General features: G+C 44.1%; 1 protein-coding gene across 1 annotated transcript in view; it reads right to left on the reverse strand.

Annotated features, from left to right (window-relative positions):
- Positions 1–27927, reverse strand: part of LOC136835735 (zinc finger protein 850-like) — a 260556-nt gene that overhangs the window by 211964 nt on the left and 20665 nt on the right. Inside the window, 2 exon segments of the mRNA XM_067099597.1 lie at positions 5825–6027; positions 25333–27022. Of these exon segments, the coding sequence (XP_066955698.1) occupies positions 5825–6027; positions 25333–26681 (1552 nt within the window). The 5' untranslated portion in view covers positions 26682–27022.

Raw genomic sequence — 27927 nt, forward strand, 5'->3', positions numbered from 1 at the left:
CACATTACCACAGGTGAAAATAAGAAACAGGGTGTAGGTCCTGACCGGTTTCGACTTTATTTCCAAGCCGTTGACGAAGGACTGATACAGAGTATGAGAAGTCACCAATATACTCGTATATACTACAAGAACAGTACTGACGAACATACACAACCGTTAGAGACTACATATCCCCACTCAGGCCGGTGTCGAGGTAGGAGTGGCCTTTAAAACTCATTTGGCTAAAAATCACAATATACTCTCAGGGGACATTGCTGATAAACAAACCATACGCCACCTCAGATCCACACCTGACAGGTGTCACGGAGGCGGAGTTTGGAAACTCATTAACACTACTACCCTCGTACTGTGTTTACAAATAAAGAATTTAGTCATATTTATTCTTATACTAAGTATATACATTGAATATAAAAGTTTAATATATACTTATTTTTTGTTGGTTCTATCTAATGTCATTCTTCATTTTTTACGTTCATATTTTAACGCTGAATTTTACTAGTATGTCATCATTCACCTATCCATTATCAATCATATCATTAATTTATATATTTCACCTTCGTTGCAGCGCTGAATGATCCTGATGGGTTCCGGCGCTTGGTCTTCAAGACTTAAATTTCATAATCAATCAATCAAACAGTCTCCGAATAGGTCATGCTGGTCTAACACATGGACACTTAATGAGCAGCCTACATGAATCAGCTCCCGAATGCTCAGAATGCAAAGTGATAATTTCAGTTAAACATATGTTATGCGAATGCCCAAAATGTAACCAACATCACTTATCAACGTTTGGAAATGGATCGATTGGCGAAGAAGTTTTATCAGAGGCTGGAACATTTTCAATTGACTCAATTTTAATATTCATGAGGAAATGTAAATTGATTGATAAAGCATAAAAATTAATTTATGAAAATACAAAATCCTACGGCGGGCAACTAATATAAACAAATCCAAATTTTAAAAAATCGTAAGTTATTCAGAATTTTATCATTACTCAGTTTTATTTATTTCTTTAATTGTACAGATGAAACTTGAGTAAATGTATTTAATGTGTGCAGTTGTTCTAGTGTGGAAGCATATGCTTTTTTGCATATTTTTAAAATTTCATTATTCATTCATCATTTAGTCCCAGTGTTTAGCCTATGGCTTAGACCTGGTACTTCATTTCATTTTAATCCTTCGGGCCAGCCCTATGAGAGCTGTTAATCAGCTCAGTGGTCTTGTTAAACTATTTTAATAATAATCAAAATGGAGATGAGTCAGTTGGTACTATCATCCATTCAACAGGGCGATTGGATGGCCACCCTAGATAGGCAAGAGGCCTATTTCCATGTCCCTGTTCATCCGGACTCCAAGAAATATCTCAGATTCGTCTTTGAGGACAGTCTTCCAATTTTGAGCCCTGTGTTTCAGCCTCTCCACAGCTCCTCAAGTATTTACGTGAGTTTTAGCCCCTCTCGCAAAGTGGCTGCACCTTCTAGGCAACAGCATATGCCTGTATGGGCAGTCCCTGGTTATTGGTGGGGGTTCCGTTCCCGACGGCGTGACAACAACTGAAAATCGGCGATAATAGTGCTAATCCCCGGGTATCGGTGCCGATAACCAGGGATCAGCGCCACACCGGAGGTTGGCGCATACCGTCGCCGAAAATCTAGTTATTGTCGTCGCTAGACAAGTGCCATAAAACCGGATTGCCGATAACCGAGGCCGCCGATAACCTGGGACTACCTGTACCTGGACGACTGGCTTCTCGGTCACCATCACAGGAACAGTGCACAAAGGACCTTCAGAGAACCCTTCTCCTCGTCCAAGAGCTAGGGATATTGATAAACTTACAGAAGTCGCAGATGTCACCGACTCTGTAGACTCTCTATTTAGGGATGAGGATAAACTCTTGAGTTTTCAGGCTTTTCCATCCCCAAGAGATTCGAGTCCCGCCTACAGACAGTAAACAGCTTTTGCTCACACCCGTCTTGTCTGGCAAATCATTGGATGAGTGTGTTAAGAAGTCTTGCCTCCATCAAACATTTTGTGAAACTAGGCAGATTGCACATGAGAGCCCTTCAGTTATTCCTAAGAGTAAGCTGGGACAAAAAATGCAACCGGACTCCATGATGCTCCCCATAACAACAGAAATAAAATCAGGCCTGCGATGTTGGACATTCGAAGAAAGACTTCTGGAGGGAAAGTTGCTATGCCCTAACCTAGACTTCTTGCAGACACCTCAGATCTAGGCTGGGAGCCCTTCTGGTGAACATAGAAGCTTCCGAGACTTGGTCGCCGGAACAACAGAAGATGCATATCAATGTAAAGGAACCAACTGCCATACACCTGAGTCTAATGTCCTTTGTGGAAATGGTCACAGACAAAACCGTGGTGGTGCACTCAAACAACACCATGGCTCTTTCCTAAATAAGGAAACAAGGTGGGACCCATTCCCTCACCCTTTGGGAAGCCGCGAAAGGAACTTCTCATCTGGGCAGACCAGAATCAGGTGAGGCTTGTCACCCATTTCATCCAAGGAAGAATGAATGTCTTGGCAGATGAACTGGATGAACTGAGTCGTCGTGGACAAATCTTACTGACAGAATGGACCTTGAAGTCCATGGTCTGCAACAACCTATGGAAGCTGTGAGCATACCAACCATGGACCTGTTCACCACATCAAAAATCATCGCCTTCCACTTTTTTGTTCGCCTGTCCCGGACTCTTGGGAATGGGTGACAGACCCCATGCTTTTAAATTGGTCAAATCTGGACCTTTATGCCTTTCCTCTGCTCAACATGATAAGGGAAGTCCTCAACAAGTTTTAGTACCATCACAATGTAACAACAACCCTGATCGCTCCTTTTTGGCCTCTCAAAGAGTGGTTCTCAGACCTCCTGAAACTTTTAGTGGATTTTCTGAGACTGCTCCTGCAAGATCCACACCTACTCAAACAGCCCCACCTTCAGAGATTCCACCAAGGACTATCCGCTCCAGCTCTGACGGGCTTCAGACTGTGCGGATATTTTCAAAATCAGTTGCGGCGGTGATTGCAAGACGTAGACGTCAGTCTTTTTGTCAAGTCTACCACTCTAAGTGGGCAGTCTTCCCACGATGGTGTAACATAATAACATCTCGTCTGCTAAAACCTCTATAGCCCAGATAGCTGACTGCCTCCTGTTCCTGAGGACCACCAAGGGGCTCTCCTCTTTCACCATCAAGAGGTATAGATCAATGCTGGGTTCAGTGTTTAAGCACAGAGGTCTAGATCTTGCCTCTGACCAAGATCTTAGCGATCTCATTAAGTCCTTCGAGACCTCCAGGCAGAAGAGAGTTGACTCTGTATCTTGGAATTTGGACGTAGTTTTCAAGTGGTTAACGGGCCCCGCTTTTGAGCCTCTCCATTCCGCGTCCCTCAAGAACTTGACTGAGACGACGCTTCCTTGTAGCCTTGGCTACTGCCAAGCGAGTTACTGAACTACAGCCTATAGACAAGCAAATTGGTTTTGCCCAGGGAGACGCAGTCTGTACTTTCACACTAGGTTTCTTGGCTCAGAACGAGACACCATCCAACCCCTGGCCTCGTTCGTTCACCATTAAGAACCTTATGGACATCCTCGGTCCAGAATAGGAAGAAAGAGTCCTTTGCCCTGTTAGGGCCTTTTGGTATTACATAGACAGAACCAAGAGAATCAGAGGCTCTTCCAGTAATCTCTGGTGCTCTGTCAGGAATCCCTCTCAAACTATCTAAAAAGCATTGTCGTTTTTTCTTAGGGATCTTATTACAGAGTCTCACTTACAAATCCAGGAGGACGTCCTTCCTACCTTTAAGGTGAGAGCACATGAGATTAGGGCAGTCGCCACCTCGTATGCTTTCAAGCATAATAGTCACTCTCAGCAATCCTGCAGTCGACTTACCGGAAGTGTAGGTCCACTTTCATAAAGCACTATTTGAAAGAAATAGAGACAATTTCTGAAAATTGCAGTCCCTTGGGTCAATTATCAGTGGCTGGCATGGTAATGGGAGAAGCGTTCAAGCGTTCATTTTTCTCCTTGAACTCTCCGCCTTGAAGTAGGGTGTCGGGTCATTGGGGAGCCTGGGGAGTACTTTGTACCTGGAGTGCCCACCAGTCTTTAGTGGTTGGGTGGTGGTTTTTAATTTATTGCAGTGTAGGTGACTATGTTGTCTGGTTTTTGTTGTTTGGTATTGTGCCCAGGGCAAGGGCAACTGTTCTTATGCTTTGTGAGCAATTGGGATTGTCCTTTACTCCAAACCCCCAACTTAAAAGCAGAGATGACTCGCGGCTACTTTGCTACATCACTACAGGTCAAGATAAGCACTGACCAGAGGCAGTAATCATCTGCAGTAGTTCTCGGACCAGGTAAGGTAATAACAAACATTGTATCGATGCTGACAATTATCTGTTTCAAATTCATTTCCATATCTGAATGTTTTTGGAGTAAAATATGTCCATATACCCCACCTCCTATCAATATGGGATTCAGCAATGTGATTATTTGGTGAGTTACTTATATGAGAATGGTATTCTCATGGTAAAATTAAGTTTCATATATACTTACCAAGAAATTACAGGTCGGACCACTACCTCCTCCCCTTTCATGGACATAAAAGCACAAAAGAAGTGAGTTCTTATGTTTTGTTGTTCCTAACGCTCACCGATAGGGGGCGGAGTGGTCACCTACACAAGAGCAATAAAAGTGCTATGGCGAATTTTAAAATTTAAGCTGCCACGCCAGTGGAAAAGTATAGCAATGTAATTACTTGGAAAGTATATATGAAACTTAATTTTTCATGAAAATGTTTTTTTATTTTCTCCCTAAATGTGTAGAGTTACTTTTATGTGCTGCTAGACATAAGTGCATTTTCCCCCGGCCATGAAGTAACGGTGAAACCAGTGCCTCGTCAGTGTATGGGGATTACGGGAAAAAGGAAGGCTTGTGGAAAATTCTTGTCCCCACTCTCTATTAACCCACATTCAATTTGTTCGAAGTGCAGAGGACAAGAATGTTCTCGAACACTGACTTGTCCTGTTTGCGAATCATGGACAACTTCTCAGTGGGAAAAGTTCGAAAAGAGGGGGAGGAAGAAACCTACCCCCTACATTATTTGCTTCCCATCTCCCGCCATCTTGCTCCTTCTCCATTGCCTTTCACTCCTGGTAGAAATTTCCAGTCGATTTCTTCCCCTGATCAGAAGAAAGTTATTCATCAAGAGATGATGTCAGTGCTGTCGAAATTCTTCAGTAAAGAAATCGAGAGTGTTAGTGCAATGGATAGTATGGCAAAGAAAACAGAGAATAGTATATTGGGAGTAGGGAGGGCAACGATCCCCCGACCAGCCCCAAACCAGGACCCCATGGATACCAGCAGAAAAGGGAGAGGGCTGTCTTGTCCGAGTTGGTCAGCCTGGAACCGGGTCCCAGTGGTTACCAACAGAAGACAGGGAGATCTGCCACTTCCGATTCAGACACCTCTTCTGATTTGTCACCAAGATTTTTAAAATGCCATCCTACTAATTCTTCCACTGTTTTAAAGAATAACCAGTCTTCACTCTCATCCGAGAGCATCTCCCGATCATGTTCCAGTGTGACTCGACACATTGCTTCCTCGAAACTTGTAAAACATGGCAAGAAACTCCTTACCTCCTGTCACCGACAACTTTCTGTCACTTTTCGGGACACCCACCAGTCACGTTCTAGAAACGTGATTCGGCACAGTGCCTCCTTTAGTAAGAAGTGGTGTGGAGAGAAAAGTCAACCGGTATCTCGCAGATCCAGGCACCGAGCGAACACTCCCCATCACACACTTTCTTAGTCACCTCCTGAAGCATAACACAGCGCGATGACTCCCTCAAGAATGAACGTTATGAAGATAAGAGCCATCCGGAACCATGAAGATCCAGGCATCAGGTTGGCACTCCACCTACCATTTGATCTGACTTTCCCCATCGTGATCGTTCTGACACTCCCCATGCCATCAAGACATCCAGTAATAGGTTCCCTCACTGTTCCTGGAGTTGGACTACGGATGAAGAACTAAGAGTAAGACCACTCTGGATTAGCAGACCAGTATCACGGGAATGGTCTCGGTCGTGATCACAGTTCTCTTCAAGAGACAACTGTGATATATCTCAGCTCGTTCACCCTCTTTATCATTCAACGAGAACTATAGACATTAGGAGAAGGATGCATCGGGTTTCACCCTCTTTATCATTCAACGAGAACTATAGACATTAGGAGAAGGAGGCATCGGGTTTCCTCTGCCTCTCCCCCACTGAGATGTAGGAACTGAGACTCTTGGTCATCAGTACAGAAGGGCAATAGGGAACAAACCGGACCGTCTACACATTTTAGTCCTTCTGACTTAGAATCGGAATTACAGTAGATCAGTTGGCACATGAATTTCTGGAAGAGGGGAGTAAAGTTTGCCGATCTTGCCCGTATGATATGGAAAATTTTGAAATACCCAGAACCTGAGAGAGAAGAAGCCAAAGATTATGCTGACTCCTCTTTAATGGAACAGGTAACCCATAGCGCTTCAGAAATTAAACGGTATGTCTGCCTCCCATTAACTAAAATGGTGAAGTTGTCAATAAAGGAAACGGATGTTCCAATAGCCTGAGAAGAAGGTTCCTTGGCTGCCTCCAGATCTCAGAAAGCCCATCTTCTAGATTATTCCTTCAGAATGGTGGGATATCTGAAAGAATACATCTATGTATTGGACCATTGTCCGCAAGACAAATATCCTGTACAAGATATTCATCAAGGGACATAGCATACGATTCTTCTCTCTGCAAGCCTATCTTCTAGATTGTTCCTTTCAGAATGGTAGGATATCTGAAAGAATACATCTAGATATTGGACCATTGTCCGCATGACAAATATCCTGTACAAAATGTTCATCAAAGGACATAGCATACTAGAAGAAACTATTCTTCCCTCTGCAAGCCCATCTTCTAGATTATTCTTCCAGAATAGTGGGATATCTGAAAGAATAATCTAGATATTGGACCATTGCCTGCAAGACAAATATACTTTAAGTTTATTTTAGAATTAGAAAAAGACAATTTCCTCCCTTTCTTAGATGTTTTAATACAGAGAGAACCATTCCAATGCAAATTCAGTATTTATAGGAAACCAACCAACAACTTAACTTATGTCCATTTTTATTCAGGCCATCACCTTAATATCAAAATATCAGATTTTTTCTTCTATGTTTTTACGAGCTTTGTGCATTGTCAGTCCGCAGTATGTGGATCAAGAAATCGAACACATAAGAAAAACAGGGACAGATTTATGTTACCCTTCAGATATACTAGATATTTGTTATTATAAAGCCCACTAAAACTTTTATAGTGAAAGGAACATGGAGAAAGAAACCCCTAAGAACAGGACTTCTGAAGGGAACCTCCTCCCTGCTTCTCCAGGCGCTTGAACCCTCGGGATCAAGACACCAGGTTGGGAACCTGACGAGCGCTTGAGGAGTGCTGGCAGGAAGAGACGAGACACCTGAATGTCTCGGCTCTTTCTCTCACCGTGCTCCTGAACTGGGATGGTGAGAGGACTCTCCGGCACAAGTTCGGATTCCTTAGAATCTCAAGCACTCAGAGCGACTCGCGAACAAGCTCCTGACATAGCACCAGTCTTAGAGGCGGAATCCCTAGAACTGACGACAGGAGTGCAAACCGAAGTCTGCACCCCCGCAGCTCCTAAAACACAAAGCCCAGGGGTTTGCGAATTGGTTCCCAAGCCTGAAGGCCGGGGAGAGCCGATGAGGAACCCCCTGCCTCCTCGGAAGCAGGCAGCCCCTTAGAAGTCCTGTAGTAGGACTTCTTAGGGGGAAAGAAGCAGCCTTCCTCTTCTTCAGCCGAAGGGGTTCTATCCAGTTTCCCGGGACCTCCTCGAGCCTCTGAAGAAGGGAAGAGGCAGCAAATGACAAAGTCGAAGGTAAAGCTGAAGAAGACAGCAGGAAACAAGAAACTGCCAGGGCAGCTTAGTCAGGAACACAACAGAAGCAGGCCAGGTGACAGGAACACCATGAGTAGTAACAGGAGCGACCACGGCAGCTGAGGCAGGAGAACCTATGGGAGCAGCCCGGCTGACAGGAGCAATCAGGACAGCTGGGGCAGGAGGCACAGCAGGAGTTGCCCGGTGGCTGGTTGCCATGGCAACAGGAGCAATCGAGACAGGAGGCACAGCAGGAGTAGATGGGACCACAGATACAACAAGAGGCAGTGCCAGAGAAAGATAGCAGTTGGTCCACACCGTCGGGGCACAGAGTTGGAAACCGTAGATACTGACGTGGACCTACGCCATCGCCACCAAGGTACTGTGGACATTCGCGAAGTAACCACTGCATGAATGTCACAGGTAAACTCCTCAGGGCTAAGATATCCAAAGGTGAGATATCCAGCCATCTAATGCTGCGTCTTACGATGCTCACTGTCAACCTGAAGAAAAAAGCAAAGATGATTAGTAGCGGGAGACTTCTCTCGCTCCGAGGGGAACTGCCCTATGAAGCGAGAGGAGACCCCTGAGAAGAGGTCGCCGGACCCCACCCCCCCAACGATCTTTGCCTGACAAACTAGTGAAGAGGGCGAAGGAGAGACAGCAAGAAAGGAAAGCTTACCAGGAGAGAGAAACGAGGATGAAGGGGCGGTTACCAAGGGCATCGTCAGAAGCAAAAACTTTCCGATGACGCCCAGCAACCTTCCTCCAAAGTTTCCTCCCAGCAAACGCATCCACAGCACAGGTGGCGAAGAGCAACACTCAGCACAAGACAGAATAGGGATACAGTCACGCCGACCCCAAGACACGCTGGGGATGACGGCCCTCAAGGCTATCACAAATCGTTAGTTTTTATATTAACAAACATCAGACACACAATATATACACACAAAAACAGAAAAAAAATCCCACCGGGAAAAAGGAGCTTAACAACAGTCAGGTAAAGAGCTCCGAAAACACGTCTGCAATGCATGATGGCCAAAAGCAAACTGGAATGTTTACATCCGGGCAAGGCAGGTATTCCCGCCTACCGGACGATAGTTACTGCCCGACCACTTTGTTCAAGAGTTTAACGGCCGTTTCCAGCTTCGTCGTAAGTAACTCCTAATACAAAGGACTCATGGTTTGTATATCGTTTAGGAACAATTGTATTTTTCCTAACATACAGACCTGAAGGTCTTTACATTTATGGCCCACCTCAGCCACTCCTCATTTTGGTACCTAGGCCAAAAGGCAAAGTGGAGTACAGACCGATGGGTGAGCAGGGCTTCCCCAATACCATCAGTAGTTAATGACCATGTCTAAAAGTTTAACAACTGTTCCAGCTTGCGTCTGCATGCTAAATCCCTAAGTAAAGAACTTCAGGTTTGTATGCTTGGAAAATTACAAATTACTTTAATAAAGCAGTCGATTCCAGAGCCACTGACTCCTGCTGCAAGAGGGAGATTTCCTCTGCATGGAGCAGGTCCAGCAACAGACCCAGGCCTAGATGAACTAGGTCTGGGTCAACCTATTTGGTCGGCAGTGGCCTCTCTGAGGGCACGTAGAAACTCTTCTGACGAGGGAGCGGTTAGAACAAAGTAAGTTCTGCCCAGATACCAGAGAATTCATTTGGTCTAGAACCCCTTCAGCAAGATCAGGCCACAGCAGACCCAGCAAAGCTTTGGGCTCCTTGTGCGGTCCCCAGAAAGCTTCGTGGGAAGAAGGATGATCCACAGGAGTGGCCATTGTCTCTTCCCTGGGATCATTATGCTGACGAATCAATTTTACTATCTCAACAAAGGTCCTCTGTAGTTCTGGGGTGTCCATGTCCTGAGGAAAAGGACCCTCAAGCCCTTCCAGGTCACGGTCGTCCTGGACTACTCTCTTGGCAGGAAAGACTTTCATCAGAACCCCCTGATTGATACCCTCTGCACCACTCAAGCATACAGCCACTCTGATCTTAGGACTAAACTGGGGATGTATGCTCTCATGGGCGGGATGGGGTGGGATGGCAAATGAGCCCACTCTTAAACTCTAGGCCTGTCCAACTTGCGCCCCCTGTTATAACCCCAGAGGTTCAGGGGACAAGTGAGAAGGGCATAGCACTCTTCCAGGACCTGCCAGAGGCTGAAGCCCTGACACGAGAGGAAGACAGTGAGCGGTCGTCAGCTTGTGGTAACGATGTCTGCACAGGTCTGGAAGAGCAGACCCATTCACACGAATGTGCATGGGACAGTCCTGGGGAGAGCAGACACATTCAGGTCAATGTGCTTGAGGGCTGTCTTCGCGGAGAGCAACCGTGCACACATGGGCAAGAATGTCAGCTATCCCAATAATGTGCTACGGTCTTCTTTGAGGCTGTGGCCTCTACAAGTGAAGAAGACTGGGCGGGGAACCTCCTCGTCACTTTCCAAAGTGAGCTTACCTGTGGGCCAGCCTCACCTTTTCGAGACCTTGGCACTGTCTCCTGCGGGAACATGCAGGGGGTGAGGCAGCACCTGCAAGCTGTTGGCTCACTCTCTCTCGCTGGAATGTGCCATGGCCATATGGTTGTGGATCGTGGGCACTCATTGATGTCACAAGAATCCGTGGGACCCCCTGCAGTGGTAGAAGAACCTTTACCAGTCCGTGAAGAGGACTTTCCCGCTGGGGCGTCATTTGGGGGGCTGGGGGCAACTGCCCCCAAGACTCAAGTTGCTCCCCCAAGCCTCAACTTGCCCCCCCAAGCCTCAACTTGCCCCCCCTCACACCCCTAAGCCCCAAGAAGTAACAGCAGCGGGTTTTCCATTATTCCTACCGAAATTCAAATGTGTCACCACATTAAGTTATATCTATCTATCTATCTGTCTATCTGTCTATCTACCTATCTATTTATCTATCTATCTATATTTCTCTATCACACACAATGTTTGTTTGTCTGCCTATTTTGCTGAAATACATTGCTCATGTGGCTTCAAAAAGCACATAAAATAGGTCAAAATAAAAAAAAACCCCAGCTGGTTAGGCTTGCTTCACTCGCCAAACCATCCTTGCCCCCCCTCAACAAAAATCTGAAATGACACCCCTGCTTTCCCAGACTGGTATTGGTGACATGGTCTCTGTGGAGATCTGCATACGTGCAGCATCCGTGGAGACTCGTGCAACAGTTGCAGAGGAGGAAGGTTCTTTCCCGGCCCTAGGAGGTGACTTCGGAGGGCCAGTCTAGACGGCATGGATATCCTTGCTGCTTACGCTTCATGGGAGTCCAGAGAATCCCATGGCATGGTTCCTGCGTCCGTGGACATGGCCGAGCACGTGAGAGATCCCTGTGCCTCTTCCATGGAAGAAGGCAGGAAGTATGAAGGCCTTCTGCCCTTCTTATGGTAAGGAGAAACGACCTTCTTCCTCCAGTCTGTCCATGTAACAGGAACTTTGGAAGAAGAAGGAGAGGAGGTTCTGGAGCACGATGAAGAAGGCAACAGTGATGGCGAATGGCGATGTCTCTTCCTTGACCTCTTCTTAGTGTCTAGCTGGTATTCTCCACCAAGGCTTGGAGGAGGACATGCCCAGAGGAGGAGGATGTTGGAGGGAGCATGGGGGTCAACTGAATCAAGTCCGAATGCATAACCGTGGGGGTCACTGCTGTGATCGTGGATCCTGTCGACATCGTAACCATGGAAGTCGCCATGATTACAGAGGCAGCAATTGTATGAGCAGTCACGGAGGCACTGAGGTAGGAGATCAACCACCAGGGCTGAAGGCTCCCTGGAGATCCCTAGAGAGGACCAGAGCTCCCTAAGTTTCCATAACCGAACGTTGTATCTCCCCTAAACCTGAAAAAGTTAGGTTAAATGAGGGGACCGCCAGCGAGTCGTCATCTTGGTCCATCGTCACCCTGCCCCAGCGGACTCTACATTCACAGAGCTATAGGAGATCACAAAGGAGTGACTTCTCCTTGAGAAGGAGTAGCAACGAGAGGCAGTTTCACAGGGGGAAGGACGGAACTCGAAGAATTGTCAACCATCAGCATCACTGGAAGCGTGTAACCCTCCGACAGCATGTGGGAAACCCTCCTCTTTTATTTTCTTTTCCGTGCGAACTTCACCCACTGCTCCAAAAGCCAATCACGACACTCAGGACAAGGGGTAGTCTGGTTGCTGGTGGCAATAATTGCATAAGGTGTGAGGATCAACTTCGTAAGAGGAGAGGAAGCAATGGCAAGGAACATTCCCTATGCCAGGCCAATGCTGCATGGCACGAGACTTCCCCCTCCCTCCTTAGGCTGTGATGAGTCATGGGTTTGCATAATTGCAATCACAGATCACACAATATATCAAGGAAAATATCACAAAACGATCACACAGGAAAAACCGGGATCGGTGTGGCACATTGAGGAAAACATGTTTGTTGGGCAGAGGTGAGCGAGATGCATGCGTCTTGACCAACGGCCAGGAGGTAATTGATGCGTTGCCGGGCAGAGGGATGGGACTACTCACCATACTGCCAATAATTAACTACCTAACAACCTTGATAAGAATTAAACTGCTTTTTTCCAGCTGTGCTGAAGGTATTTCCATATGTAAAGAGCGAGGGTTTGTATTTGTGTACGAACAATTTGCTATTTTGAGTCCATCCTTTAGATGACAATAGTATTCCCATGTTTTTTTGTTTTTTTTAAATGTAGTATTATTACTTTCCAGGAAGAGCTCTTGAAGAAGATTATTTCTCAGGTTATGGGAAAATCTGTTTGTTTTTATTCAGCACAAGGTTACTTTAATGGTAGTTGTTATTAGTAAATAGTAGCACACCATATACTGATACTACTATTCAACATTTACTTGAAATGGTAAAAAAAGTTCGTTTCAAAAATATCCAGGGTAGGGTTTATTGATAGGCCAACATAGTGGAGAGAGTGAACAAAAATAAGTGTACAAAAATACAATTGGTCTCATACAAAACATAGAAACATGTTAGCTTATCAGATGCTGTGAGGTAATTCAGACAGTATTTGATACTACACTTGAGAAACATAAGCAGTACAGGCACATCCCAGAGTTATGGCAGAGATCCGTTCCTGGGGCAGTGACGTAAGTCGAGTCTGCCTTAAGTCAGATCTTAATGATATTACTGTAATAGTAATAATAAAATACAGTACCGTATTCTTTATTTCAACTAACACAATCTAATGACAATACACACATCTAGATACACAAGATAAAATGGTAAAAATGATAACTGCCAATATACACAGAACTTAACATTAAAAAAAATTATAAAAATGAAAAAAAGTGAAGAATTCTTAGCGTCGCAAGATCGGATCGACGTACGTCAAGACCGTCGTAACCTGGGGACTCCCTACTGTACATGAGAACAGTGAAAACTCATCAAGTTGACAATACAAGACCTCTCATGCTGAAGAGTTACAAAAGTTCTTTATTGCTTACATACCAGACATGCATAACAGTCACTGATCTCTTTAGTTAATGGACTAAGTGAGGAAGTGAGGACTTATGAAATAAATGTGCAAGAATGGACCTAATGTTGTAATGGTGTGTGGTCATTTTGATGGTAGTTTATATTTTACCTGTATTTAGTGAGAGCTGGCATTCTGATCCTTTCTTTTTTTTTGCCGAGAGATTTCCTACTATGTTGAACTATCCTGCAAGACTCATATTGCTTCTGGAAGTCGTATAGATTCGTAATTACTGTATATTTCATTGTTTGGCATTTACCAGAGATTCAATCTTTGCTTACCGTTGTTAACTTGTTTTCAACCAGTTTGTGATATGTATTAGATAAGCTGTAGTGTGGATGTGTCCTAAGATTATTTTTATAGGTAAAAATTCTTTCTCACATTCCTAGTGCGCAAGTAACCCCTCGTTAATCCACATTTGCAAGGACTGGAGTACCTCAATATATATAATTATATATACAATAAATAAAAATGAATAGAAAGTCTCCTGTATAGTTGGCAACACTGTGCATGCAGAAAAATGCAACATTAATGCTGTCAACAACCATATAGCACACTTGAGAAAGGGGTATTGTGAGGGTGGTAGACTGGGGTAAGCACTTTGGGGAGGTTGCTTAGTGGGGAGTGCCCTCGTCTGCATGGGAGCTTTGCAACTGTGTACTTATGGGGTGGGAGGGAGGGCCAGGAGAGCTGAGTGGGAAGCTGGGCAAGGCTTCATCTGTTTGGGAGCTCTCATGGCTGTTATTGGCTGAAAAGCAAAAATGTCATTTCACGTCATTTCCTTCATTACTTTTGAGCGGCTGAGTGTCATGACTATGTCACGGAAGTTTCGATCTCTCGTTGGCTGCTTGAGTTTGTCCACCCATTCTCACTCTCATCCATTTCACCTCTGATGGGTAACTCCAAAAGTTACGATGACTTTATGACTCTTAAATTTATGCACAGAATTATTTCATATATAAAGGGCTTCTCTGAAGTCGCAACACCAGTGAACTGAAATACTTGAAGAACACATTACAAAGTAACATATCAGTATAAACTGCCCAGTCATTTTGCATCAAACCTTTTCTTACTTATCAGTGTCTTTCTTAAGTACACACAAGCATCATATATGGTATGGCATTAAAAACTTTAGGAATCCTTCCTTGATCAAAACCCCTTATACTCACTTTCAACTGAGGCAACCTTGGGTAAACATTGAATGCAATATGTGTGTCATGTTAAACACAATTATATAAATCACATTTTATCATGGGACAATTTGTAATCGTATGATCAAGCACAATGCAATAGAAAGGTAGTAACCAGATACTACAGTACTGTATTCATATATTTGATTGCAGGAGAGTAATTTACATGTAATCAACAAATCAACCGAACTTTTTACAATGTAAATTTAATTGCATAGTAAAGTACTTGAAGGTATTGCCTGTCCAAACAACACAAACTAAAGACTAGGTATTGCTTTAGTTCTTGTTCATTTTTCATTCAGTCCTAACCGTTAAATTAGAATGCGTTGGGGGCCAACAGTTACTCCATACCCATATAAGTCAAAGAGACAACAAAATGATTAGGTATTGCATTTAGATCTTCTTTGCTGCTCATCCAGTTGCAACCATTTCAAAAATACTGTACTCGATATCCGTAAGTCTCTCTCTCTTCACTCTGCAGGTTCAAAAGCTCTTGGTATCAATTTAGGCAAATTAGAAGTGTACAGTATCCTTTCTTTTTAGCCTTCAAAGGTAATGCCAATTGCAGCTTTGCATCTCTCTCAGTTTTGCCAGAACTCAAGGACTGATTTCTGCAACTTCGAGAACTCGGCGTTTGTCACCTTGATTCTATAAATTGCCCGCATTCAGAGTAAGAACTCAACATACAGTACATGATAAAATTAATATCCTTCAATGGAATGTAATTAATACACATATAATTGTGTCAATTAGTATTTTCAGTAAACAAGAGTGCAATTCATATTTGAAAGTCGTTTCAACCAATAATACATGAGAGCCTAAGCTCTAGTGGCTCAAGATGTTTTGGAAAGTGTAAATCTTTTATGCCGCACCAAATAAATAACAATAATGCTGTGATACATCTTTAACCCCTAATGGATGGGAAGCATCATGTGAGTATCTATAACAGGTCTTGGGTGATGGACGGGAGAACTCATATGAGTATTACAGTAATATTACGCGCCATACGATCTGGACTAATTTAGCGGGAAAGAGGTTCACGGCACTTCAATGGCCTATAAATGACTAATGGCAACGGCAGACTTGCTCAGCTCAGGACAGAAGGAGTCAGTATGCTTCTTGACTTGATGGGGAAATGTACTGCCCCTCTCTCCCCATGACGTGCTTTTACTTATTTGCTCATAAATATACCCAGGGTTCTTATCTTTTATGATAGTGTGTCAGCTATAATTGTAATTTTGCAAAGAAATATGTGAAAAAACAGGAAATATTAGAAAAAACATATATACCTCAGTAAATCTCGTAAAAATTTTACAACAAATAGAATTTGTTACTGACTTTAGTTCTTATATTATGATACTGCGTGAGCTGTAATTGTAATTTCACAAAACAAAACAAAATAAATGATTAGAAAAAACATGTATAACTTGGTAAAATATGATATTTTTATGATAAAATAAAGTTTTGTACATACTTACCCGGCAGATATATACTTAGCTATAGTCTCCGACGTTCCCGACAGAAATTCAAATTTCGCGGCACACGCGACAGGTAGGTCAGGTGATCTACCATTCCCGCCGCTGGGTGGCGGAATAGGAACCATTCCGTTTTCATGTCAGATTTTTCTCTTCCACCTGTCTCCTGAGGGGAGGCTGGGCGGGCCATTAATCGTATATATCTGCCGGGTAAGTATGTACAAAACTTTATTTTATCATAAAAATATCATTTTTGTACATGAAACTTACCCGTCAGATATATACTTAGCTGATTGGCACCCTTGGAGGAGGGCAAGAGACAGCTAAGAACTAAAAAAACGGGAAAACAACATATGTTGTAGGAATAAACAAAAACCATGGTTCTTACCTGATTGGGCAGAAGACTTCATGGATACTGTCTATGAGTCTGCATGCCTCAAGAGCTTCAGCGAGGAAGTGACCTAAGACTGACAGCCCTTCTGGATCATATCAATGGGGATAAAACCCACTTACATGACAGAGCCTGTTATGGATCATGTCAAAGGGGATTAACCCACTTACAAGACAGAGCCCTCTACCTGAATCATATCAATGGGGGCTATCCCTCTTACATGACAGAGCTAGGTAATAAAAATACAAGGAGCTAACAACCAAAACCGACCACCTGACCAAGCCTAACCTTGTTAGTAATATGAGAAGAAAAGAGAGAGAGACCTGCAACACTCTTTTTCAACCAACCATAAAAACACAACAAACAATTAAAAATAACACTAAATTAAATAGGATTAGCTTCAGCTCCTTGACCCAGCACCGAATCCATAAGATACGTAAGCTCCTAGAGAGAAGCACTTCTCATATGTCACACGAACATCTCTCAAATAATGAGAAGCAAACACTGAGTTACATCTCCAGTATGTAGAGTCCACAATAGACTGGAGGGACCAAGACTTGTGGAAAGCTAGAGAAGTAGCTATTGCTCTCACCTCATGAGCATTAACTCTTAGGAGCTGAAAATGTTCTTCTTTACATGAAAGATGAGCCTCTTTAATAATATCCTTAATGAAGAAAGCCTGGGCATTCTTGGAAATTGCTCTTGAAGGATCCTTGACAGAACACCAAAGACTTTCGGTGTTGCCTCTGAGCTGTTTCTTTCTCTCCAAATAATGTTTAAGGCTTCTTACTGGACAGAGTGTGTGTTCCAGCTCCTGTCCTGAAAGATCGGAGAGTCCTTTGACCTCAAAACTCCTAGGCCAAGGTTTTGAAGGGTTCTCATTCTTTGCTAAGAAGAGAGGCTGAAAGGAGCAGATTGCAGAGTCCTTCTTAAAGCCTACAGAACCTTCTAAGGCTTGTAATTAAACTCACTCTTTTGGCAGAAGCAAGAGCGAAAAAAAAACAGCGATTTTCTGGTCAAATCCTGAACGAGGCAGATCGAGGAGGCTCAAACTTGCTAGACATCAAAAACTTTAGGACCACGTCCAAATTCCAGCTGGGAGGTCTAGGGGACTTATTTTTGAAGTTTCAAAAGACCTTATAAGGTCGTGAAGGTCTTTATTATCCGAGATGTTCAGACCTCTGTGTCGAAAGACTGAAGACAGCATGCTCCTATACCCTTTATGGTGGAAACGGCCAGGTTACATTGCTCCCTTAGGTAGAGAAAGGAAATCCGCAATCTCCATTACAGAGGTACTGGAAGAGGAAATTTTCTTAGATCGGCACCATCTCCGAAAGACTTCCCACTTCGACTGGTAGAGGCGCAAGGTAGAAGATCTTCTAGCTCTGGCGATAGCCTTAGCAGCCTTGTGCGAAAATCCCTTCGCTCTAACCAGTCCTTCGACAGTCTGAAGGCAGTTAGGTTTAGAGCGGGAAGATTCTTGTGAAATCTGGTCGAAGTGGGGCTGTTTGAGAAGATCGCTCCTGAGAGGGAGCGACCTGGGAAAATCTATCATCCATTCCAGTACCTCTGTGAACCAGTCTCTGGAAGGCCAAAAGGAGCGATCAGGGTGAGCTTGGTGCCCTCTGGACGAACTGAACTTCCTGATTACCTCCCTATTATCTTGAACGGGGAAAAGCGTAGCCGTCTCAGACCGTTCCAATCTAGGAGAAGGCCGTCTATAGCTACTGCTCTGGGGTCCGAGATTGGGGAGCAGTAGTTCTCCAACCTCTTGTTCCAATGGGTTGCGAAGAGGTCTATATGAGGTCTCCCCCACAGGAACCATAGCCTTCGCAAACCTCCTGATGAAGGGACCACTCCGTGGGAAGAACTTGATCTTTTCTGCTGAGCAGATCCGCCCTCACATTCCTTTCTCCCTGAACAAATCTGGTGAGGAGAACGATGTTTCTCTCCCGCCCACAACAGAAGGTTCCTTGCTGCAATGTACAGGGAGAAGAATGTGTCCCTCCTTGCTTCCTGATATAAGCCAGGGCTGTGGTGTTGTCGGAGTTGACTAGAACTACTGATCCCTTGACCAGAAGTTCGAATCTGGAAAGAGCTAGGTGAATGGCTACCAGCTCTTTCATATTGATGTGCCAGGCCTTCTGATCCGTGTCCCAGGTACCTGACACTTCTTCGAGCCTAGTGTCGCTCCCCAGCCCGACTCCGACGCGTCTGAGAACAACACTAGGCGAGGGCTCGGCGGTTGTAGAGGAATTCCTAGACCCAGCTTCTTTGGGTCTAACCACCAACGGAGTTGTTCCTTTACCAGAGATGATATTTGGAAGGAATCCGACAAGTCTTGGGACTTCCGATCCCAAGATTCTTTCAGGAAGAACTGAAGAGGTCTGAGGTGAAGCCTTCCCAGAGAAACGAACTGTTCCAGCGAGGAAATGGTCCCCAGCAGACTCATCCATTCCCTCGCCGAACAACTGTCTTTCTCCAGAAAGTCTGTCACCTTTTGAAGGCAGCGTTCCCTTCTTTCCAGGGAGGGAAACGCTAAAACCCCGAATCCATCCGAATCCCCAGGTAGACAATTTCCTGCTGAGGAATCATCTGAGACTTCTCGAGGTTCACAAGAAGTCCTAGAGATTGGACCAGATTTAAAGTCCGAGAAAGGTCCTCCAGACAACGGTTCTTTGAACTGGACCGAATTAGCCAATCGTCGAGATACAAGGAAATCCTCACTCCTCCAAGTGCAACCAGTGAGCCACATTCCTGAGAATGGTCGAACACTTGGGGAGCTGTGGAGAGTCCGAAGCAAAGAGCCCTGAACTGAAAGGTTCTGCCGTCTACCATGAACCTTAGGAACTTCCTGGAGGAGGGATGGATGGGGGCGTGGAAGTAAGCATCCTGAAGGTCCAGGGACACCATCCAATCTCCTTGACGAAGAGGCGACAGAACTGAAGACGTCGTCTCCATAGAGAACTTCTTCTTTCACGACGAAAGTTCAGGGAGCTCACGTCCAAGACCGGTCTCCACCCGCCGAGGATTTTGGAACAAGAAAAAGACGGTTGTAAAATCCCGGGAGTGAAGATCTTGCACCGTTCTATTGCAGACTTTTCTAGCATTTGATCGACGCTAGAAGAAGGGCTTGCCTCCGCACAGGATCCTTGTATCTCGCCGATAACTCCTCGGAGTTGTAGTTAAGGGAGGTTTCGGAAAAGAAGGGAATGAGGTACCCCTTCCTCAAAACAGAGAGGGACCATTCTGTCCGCTCCTTTTGTGCCCAGGCTTCGTGAACTTGAGAAGTCTGGCACCTACTGGAGTCTGGAGGACTTGATCTTCACTTGGACTTCCTGGAAGGGAGTCCTGAAGGCCTGGATCTTCTCTCAGGTCTCGCCTCCTAATAGACCTGGATGAACGAAAGGGCTCCTGAAAGGGGCTTCTCCTTCTTAGTAATAGGCGCAGCAGGTCTCAACCTCTTCGGACGATTGAGCTAGAAGGTCTTGAGAAGCCTTCTCCGACAAGGAACGAGAGACTTCCTTTACAGTTTCTTGTGGGAAAAGATGGCTAGAAAGAGGAGCGTACAAGAGGAAGACCTCTGGGAAGGAGAGACCGATTTAGAGAGGAAAGCGCTGAAGACTGACCTCTTCTTAAGAAGGCCAGTGCCGAACAGGAAGCGATCTCCATCGAGCCGTCCTTAACAGCTTTGTCCAGGCAAGACAACACACTGCTGAGGTCCTCCATACTAACTGAATCCTCTTGAAGACTTCTCTTGGCTAAGGCCCCAAGAGACCAGTCCATGAAGTTGAACACTTCCAGCACGCGGAAAAGGCCCTTGAGGAAATGGTCCAGTTCACACAGTCCCCAAGCCTTGGCCGAATTAAGGGAGAGTCTTCTGGACGAATCCACCAGCGAAGAAAAATCTGAGCCAGCAGAAGAGGGGAGAGCTAACCCCATAGGCTCCTAGTCTCGTACCACATTCCTGCTCTTCCCGAAAGTCTAGAGGGAGGCAAAGAGAAGACAGTCTTGCCTGCATCCTTCTTTGAGGAGAGCCACTCTCGAAAACCTTTAAGAGCTTTTCTCATGGAGATCGTGGGACGCATTTTCACAAGAGAGGAAGATTTGAAGCCTTGGTGCTCGAGGCATAGAACCAGGGGAAGGAGGAGAAGCAGGCTTGAGGGAATCTCCATACTCCTGGACTAGTAGAGCTGTCAACCTCTTGTAATCAGAGATTGTGATGTCCTTAGGAGAATCGTCCTCCGATAACGCCTCAGGCCAGAAGGAGGAGGAGAACGTCTAGAAGTAGGGGCATTTAACAGAAGAAGAGCGCCTAGAAGGAGAAGAGCCTATGTCCACTGGAGAACGATGATCCGGAGAAGCGCCTCGAAGCTGACTGGCGCCTGACCGAAGAGGAGCCCTTGCTGGGAGAGGGGCGCCTAACAGACGAAAGGGAGGCTGGAGAGGAACTTCTACGAGGCGAAGCGAGCAGGGCGTCTGACTGAGGAGAAAGTATCTCCAACAGGAGAAGACCGGCGGCGACGATGGCGCGGCGCCTGGGTGAGGCGCTATTCGGAGACGAAGAGCGCCGAGGAGAGAGGCGCCTACCAGGAGAGAGGCGCCTACCAGGAGAGGAGCGCCTACCAGGCGGAGCGCCTGCTCGGAGAGGCGCCTACCAGGAGAAGAGCGCCTATCAGGAGAAGAGCGCCTACAAGGAGAGGAGCGCCTGGGCGGAGAGGCGCCTGCAAGGAGAGGAGCGCCTACCAGGAGAGGAGAGCCTGAAAGGAGAGGAGCGCCTGCTGCTGGAGGGGCGCTTAACAGGAGAAGTACGCTTCCTAGAGGACGACTTGCTGGGAGAAGAGAGTCTCTTGGAGGACTTAATCGGAAGAGAGGCATCCTTCCGACGAGAGGAGCTCTTTGATAAAGAGCCAGCAAGAGCAGCGAGTTGAGCCTGGAGGCCTACCAGGATCTGCTTGGTGGACTCTGAACACCAGAAGAAGAGGAGGAAGATCTCACGAGTTCTCTTCTTGAAACAGGAGAGCCTTCAGGAAGCGCTCAGGGCAAGAGTCCAAGGCGTCTCCTCTAGGAGCCTTCCAAGTCCTCTTCAAAGGGCGCGATTCCTCAGCCGAACTCCAACCACGTTTAGGAGACGAAGAAGCAGAAGAAGAGAAACACTTCTTTAAGATCCCTTTTCTGCGGCGATCTAAGGCAGCCTGGGACGCGTCAACAGGCGCTGCGAAGGGACGCCTGACCGTTGGGGCGCTCTTCATCCCCCTTGCGGCTGTCGACATTCCTCCTCCACTGGGTCTGGGAGTTTGGAAGAGGTCTAGCCTAGGAGCGATGCGGAGCCGGTCAGACGCCCCCTCCACTACACTGGGGACACTGCACAAATCACTATCACTTCTCACTTTCTTTTCCTCCATAGCTCGCATCTGCAACTGCATCTTGCGGATCGTAGCCTTCATAGCAGCCATCTCCGACGACGAATCCACAGGTTCGACGAAGGGTGAAGGAGCTGAAACAACTGGAGTGACAGGAGAATCTGGAAGAGTGTTAGGTTCTAAATCTACCTCCTGGAAAGAGACCTACTAGCGCTTCTGGAAGAAGCCTTCCTAACTCTGTCCTTCTCCAACTTGCGTACATAAGAGTTTAACGCCTTCCATTCCAGTTCAGTGAGATTCTCACATTCAACACACGTATTCTCAAAAGAGCATTCATTCTCCCTACACCTAGAACATACAGAATGAGGATCTACCAAAGCTTTCAGTAGTCTCACCTTACAATCAGACCTCACACACACACGAAACACCGGTGCAACACTCTGATCAGACATTCTATAAGAAAATACCAAAGCCAAAATCAAAAACAGTCCACAAAAGCGTATGCCAAGCCAAAGATCCAATACGTCACCAAAGGTCAGTCCAAAATAATCCTCAGCAAGCGAAAAATGAAAATCCAAGCAGAAGGAACCAACAACAGATGTTGCCGGAACCAGCGACAGAGAAAATCTGACATGAAAACGGAATGGTTCCTATTCCCGCCACCCAGCGGCGGGTATGGTAGATCACCTGACCTACCTGTCGCGTGTGCCGCGAAATTTGAATTTCTGTCGGAACGCCGGAGACTATAGCTAAGTATATATCTGACGGGTAAGTTTCATGTACAAAACAACATATTTCTACGAAACTTGTAAGAGACCCCACAAAGGGTTGTAAATAGTCACTTTCAACTCCTGTGGAAGATAGAGAAAAGTTTTTTGAATTTTTTTTCTTACACCATGTGCCAACCTTAAAGTTTGCCCAGTCCCATAAGGGTTAATAAGATTTGAATGAAATGTTTAATTAACAAAATTTTACCTAATTTCAATATCAAATAAGCATGTGTTGGTGTAGGTAACAAAATGCATCATAATGTTTACAAAATAGTTTTTCAAGGTTGGCCCATGTAAACAGTTCTGGCAATAACAATATGAAGCATTTCAATGTTAGTCTTTTATACATTTACTCAGTAAACAGTATCGTACAGCTTGGTTTTCATTATGTGTACAGTACTGAAGTGTAAGGCATATAATGTAGACACAAAAAAGGTAAAAAAATAAGAGTACAAAATGATAATTTTCATGATATAATTATTTGGATACTTACCTACTGTTAAAGTTCGCTTAAAGCTTCATACCATTAGGTGCGATCGGCATAAAAAATTTTAAAAATAACGCTTGGCTAACCAGCCAGGACTGTCTCTGTACTCACCTGTTTCCCACCAGGTGGCGTTGGAATGTTTACGTTCTAGTCAGAATTCTTCATGACCACCCACTAAGATGTGGGGAGGCTGGGTGGGTTTCCACTTTCACAGTAGGTAAGTATCCAAATAATTCATTTTATCATGAAAATTATCATTATTTGGAATGAATCTTACCTTCTGTTCAAGTTAGCCGACTACAATCAATGAGGATGGTGGGTTAGTGTGGCCTGAGAAACAATGTTCAGCCGAAGGAAACTGGTTGAGGCTGGAAATGCCCATGGCTCGATGGCCAAACTACCAAACAGCTCCTCTGGAGAACGCAACGAACCAGAACCCGAGAGACAGTTGAAAGAGTTGGATAAGGGCACAGACCTTGGTCTCGAGACACGCCAAGGTTCTCCGTCCTCGGCGAAGACCAAAGGACCCAGAGCAGTCCAGAGGGCTGGCTACAGACGCACACCAAGAATCTCGCACCTCTCTCGTGGGGAAAAACGAAAAAGGTTGGTCACTATGGGGTGGGGGAGGATCTTCTCCGTAGTGTATATGGTCCAATTTCTAAACATAATATAAAATATCTCAATGACCTATTATTTTTCCTCCTCAACCACATAGGGAACAAAAGAAGGTGGAACAGAAGGAATGAGAGAGGAATTAAGTTACCAGGTAAGCTAATGGAGAAGACTGAGTGGGCTTATGGTGTGCCCTAACAAATTGCCTACGTAAACTATTGGCCTCAAGCATATTCCAATACTTCACAAAATTTTCATCCACTCATCAGATCACTCATTATCTTCACATCAAGAAAACCACGCTCGTGCTAACGTATACAGTGAACCCCCGTATTCGCGGGGGATGCGTACCACACCCCCCACGAATAGCTGAAATCTGCGAATACTTAAAACCCCTCTAAAAACACTTAGAACTGCCCATTTTGATAGTTTAAACAAGAAAAACCCTGTAAAAATGCTTATACCTGAGTATTTTAATAGCTTTATCACAAAAAGTGCATTTATTCATGAAAATTATATGAAAATACAGTAATTACTGAATATTTCTCAGTGAAAAATACCGCGAATGGGCGAATTTTCTGCGAATAATGGCTAGATATGTTCCACAGAGAAACTCACAAATGCATTAGTCCGCGAATCATGAAAACGCGAATACGGGGGGTTTACTGTAGGCTATGTGGTCATCCTATAAAAAAGAACATTCGGTTTCCACAAACTCCTTCCTATACAGCCTAATACTTGTTGTAGATGACGTAATGCATGAACAGAAAACAAGCACAATACCATACAGGAGAAAATAAGCTAGGAATAATAAAAATTATTACTAACGCCGATTCACAGCGTCTGCATAAGGACATGGCATGAACTCTGACAAGAAAGTAAACATTCCATAGCCACCTGATGGGAAATAGGTGATTACAGAGACAGTCCTAGTGGGTTAGCCGAGAGCGTTACTTCTTTTGTTTTGTATACCGATCGCATCTAAAGGCATGAAGATATAAGCTAACTTTAACATCCATTAAGTGTTTTTTTTTGTACCATATCCACAAAATTCTAATCTAACAAGGGTCTTGGATATATTACAGCAGATAATTTGAGGGTTTACTATACATGGTCACTTTCCAGTATGAATTCTCATATGAATTATAAGATGTTTCCTGGAATATGCTTTTGCACATTCCCTGTACATGAATGGCTTCTTTCAAATATGACTTCTCATATGAACTGTAAGATTTGGTTTCCTGGGAAATTATCATTATTATTTTTGCTTTCCCCACATTCCTTGCACATGAATGGCTTCTCTCCAGTATGAATTTTCAGATGAGCTGTAAAATTTGGTTTCCTGGAAAATACTTTCCCACATTACTTGCACATGAATAGCTTCTCTCCAGTATGAATTCTCATGTGGTCTGAAAGAATTCGTTCAAGGAAAATGCTTTCCCACATTCCTTGCACATGAATGGCTTCTCTCCACTGTGAATTCTGATATGAACTGTAAGATCTGGTTTCCTGGAAAATACTTTCCCACATTACTTGCACATGAATAGCTTCTCTCAATATGAATTCTCTAGTAAAATGATTTCATTCCTCAAAATGGCTAAACTCCAGTATGAATTCTCAAATGACGTGTAAGATCTGGTTTCCTGGAAAATGCTTTCCCACATTCCTTGCACAAGAATGGCTTCTCTCCAGTATGAATTCTCATATGATCTGTAAGATTTGGTTTCTGGGAAAATGCTTTCCCACATTCCTTGCACATGAATGGTTTCTCTCCTGTGTGAATTCTCATATGACGTGTTAGATCTGATTTCCTGGAAAATATTTTTCCACATTCCTTGCACATGAATGGCTTCTCTCCAGTATGAATTTTCACATGGCCTGTAAGATCTGATTTCCTGGAAAATGCTTTCCCACATTCCTTGCACATGAATGGCTTCTCTCCAGTATGAATTCTCATATGAGCTGGAAGTTCTAGTTTCCTAAAAAATGCTTTTCCACACTCCTTACACATAAACGGCTTCTCTCCAGTATGCATTCTTATGTGATCTGTAAGGTGTTGTTTCTGGGAAAATGTTTTTCCACATTCCTTGCATAAGAATGGCTTCTCTCCAGTATGGATTCTCATATGACAAGTAAGATTTGGCTTCCCAGAAAATGCTTTCCCACATTCCTTGCACATGAATGGCTTCTCTCCAGTATGAATTCTCATATGGCGTTTTAGAACTGGTTTCCTGGAAAATGCTTTCCCACATTCATTGCACATGAACAGTTTCTCTTGGATAGGATTTGTGATATCACTTGTAAGATTAATTTTCTTGTAAAATTCTTTCTCACCATCAGTGGATCTGAAAGGCTTCTCTCCATTGTGACTATTCCTTGTTTCTTGTTTTACTTCTTTTTTGCAAGCTAGTGGATCTTTTTCATTTACTACTGAATTCATTTCATATGAAGATTCATCATCTTCATTAGACTCACAGAATACCTCTGGTTCTATTTTGATGTCCATCAATGGATCCAGAGACAAAAAGTCACCACTACTGGTTTCACTACAGGCAGCCATGTTGCTGTTTTCTTGATTTATGGAAGGGTGTGATAATGCATCTTCAGTTTCACTTTTCAAAGGAAATTCTGAAGAATGTTCTGGATTCATTCTTGGCGTGTGTCCTTCAACATTCAAAACATTTTTTTCCCAACATGCTACAGTTGGTGAATCTTTTTCAATCAGTGCTGAATTCCTTTTATATGAATATTCATCACCTTCATTAGACTCAAAGAATACTTCTGGCTCTGCCTTGATATCCATCAGTGGGTCCAGAGACGAAAAGTTACCATCACTGGCTTCACTAAAGGCAGCCATGTTGCTGTTTTCTTGATTTATGGAAGGTAGCGATAATGCACTTTCAGTTTCACTTTTCAAAGGTAATTCTAAAGAATGTTCTGGATTCATTTTAGCCTTTTGTCCTGTCCTGTAATGACAATGTGTTCAATTGACAACTCTTAACACAAAATTGTTTACAAATGATTATCCAATAAATCTGTTATAAATTAAGTACAATATCTTGAAGGACTACAACAAGATTTCATTGTCGATATATGAATCTAATATTCAGAATGGATTTTACTTGTTGTTATTTTTAAAGTAGGAGTACTACAATGGCACTCTTGTCTCTTACACTTTAAGAGCTGCTATTGGTAATGTTACTTGTAGTACCATTAAACTCATGCATTCCCAAAATCTTGATGCTGCTCAAAACTGACGAAGGAAGGAAGGTTCTTCTGAGGGAGAATCTGAAATCAAAGAAAGCAACACAGAGTTAGGAAACATAATGCCAGAACTGAAGCAAAATAAATTTAATTCAGGTTCCTATAAAGGTTTCAGGCCAATTAACAAGGTGTACAGCATATGACAGTATCCAAATATTAATAGAATCTAACCAAATGTTGTCCAGACGCAGCATCAAAAGATTCCTGAGGCAACAACGCAACAATAGATTAACAGTTAATGTTGACTCCCACCCTCTCACATCTGCAAACCCTCTTAGCTTAACATTACAGTATTACTTATGAACTTTATCAGAGAGTGTACAGTACGAACTAAACGCTTTATTATGTGATCCAGTTATACATAACATCACATTATCCACAGATGCAGTAGACAATGGGAAGAGAAAATGGTAAGGGTGAATTGAGTCGTAATTTCAAGAGAGATGAAAGTTTCCAAATTAGTTTCACTGATCGTTACTGTAGATACAATACATGAGTAGCTACTAACACCACCAACACTGATGATAGTCTTGGAAGGTAGCACTGCTACATTTCCTCAAATACGACACACTTTTTTCAGAGCCATACAAACCAGAGCTTTTTTTTTATGAAGGAGTATCTTTCAGTGCAAGTTGGAAATGGGTTAACTGGTGGTTAAGGAGAGTGAGTTAGGGAATTCCCTTCACTCACATGCCATTACCAAGCACTTCTTCTTTTCCTTTGTATACCTATGAAACTCTCGTATTACAGTATTTCCTCGATTACTGTACCTGCATGTGCACTGTTTGCGACTTGGCAGCGTCCACATTTAACTCCAACCCACCAAAATCTGCATGAATGTATAAATGCATAAATAAAAATGAATACAATGTAAAGCCTTTTGGTTTTCAATGCTGCAGGAGTGGAAACATGCTAAGGAAATGCTGTTA

The sequence above is a fragment of the Macrobrachium rosenbergii genome, chromosome 55 (genome assembly GCF_040412425.1).
Source record: "Macrobrachium rosenbergii isolate ZJJX-2024 chromosome 55, ASM4041242v1, whole genome shotgun sequence".
NCBI lineage: Eukaryota > Metazoa > Arthropoda > Malacostraca > Decapoda > Palaemonidae > Macrobrachium > Macrobrachium rosenbergii.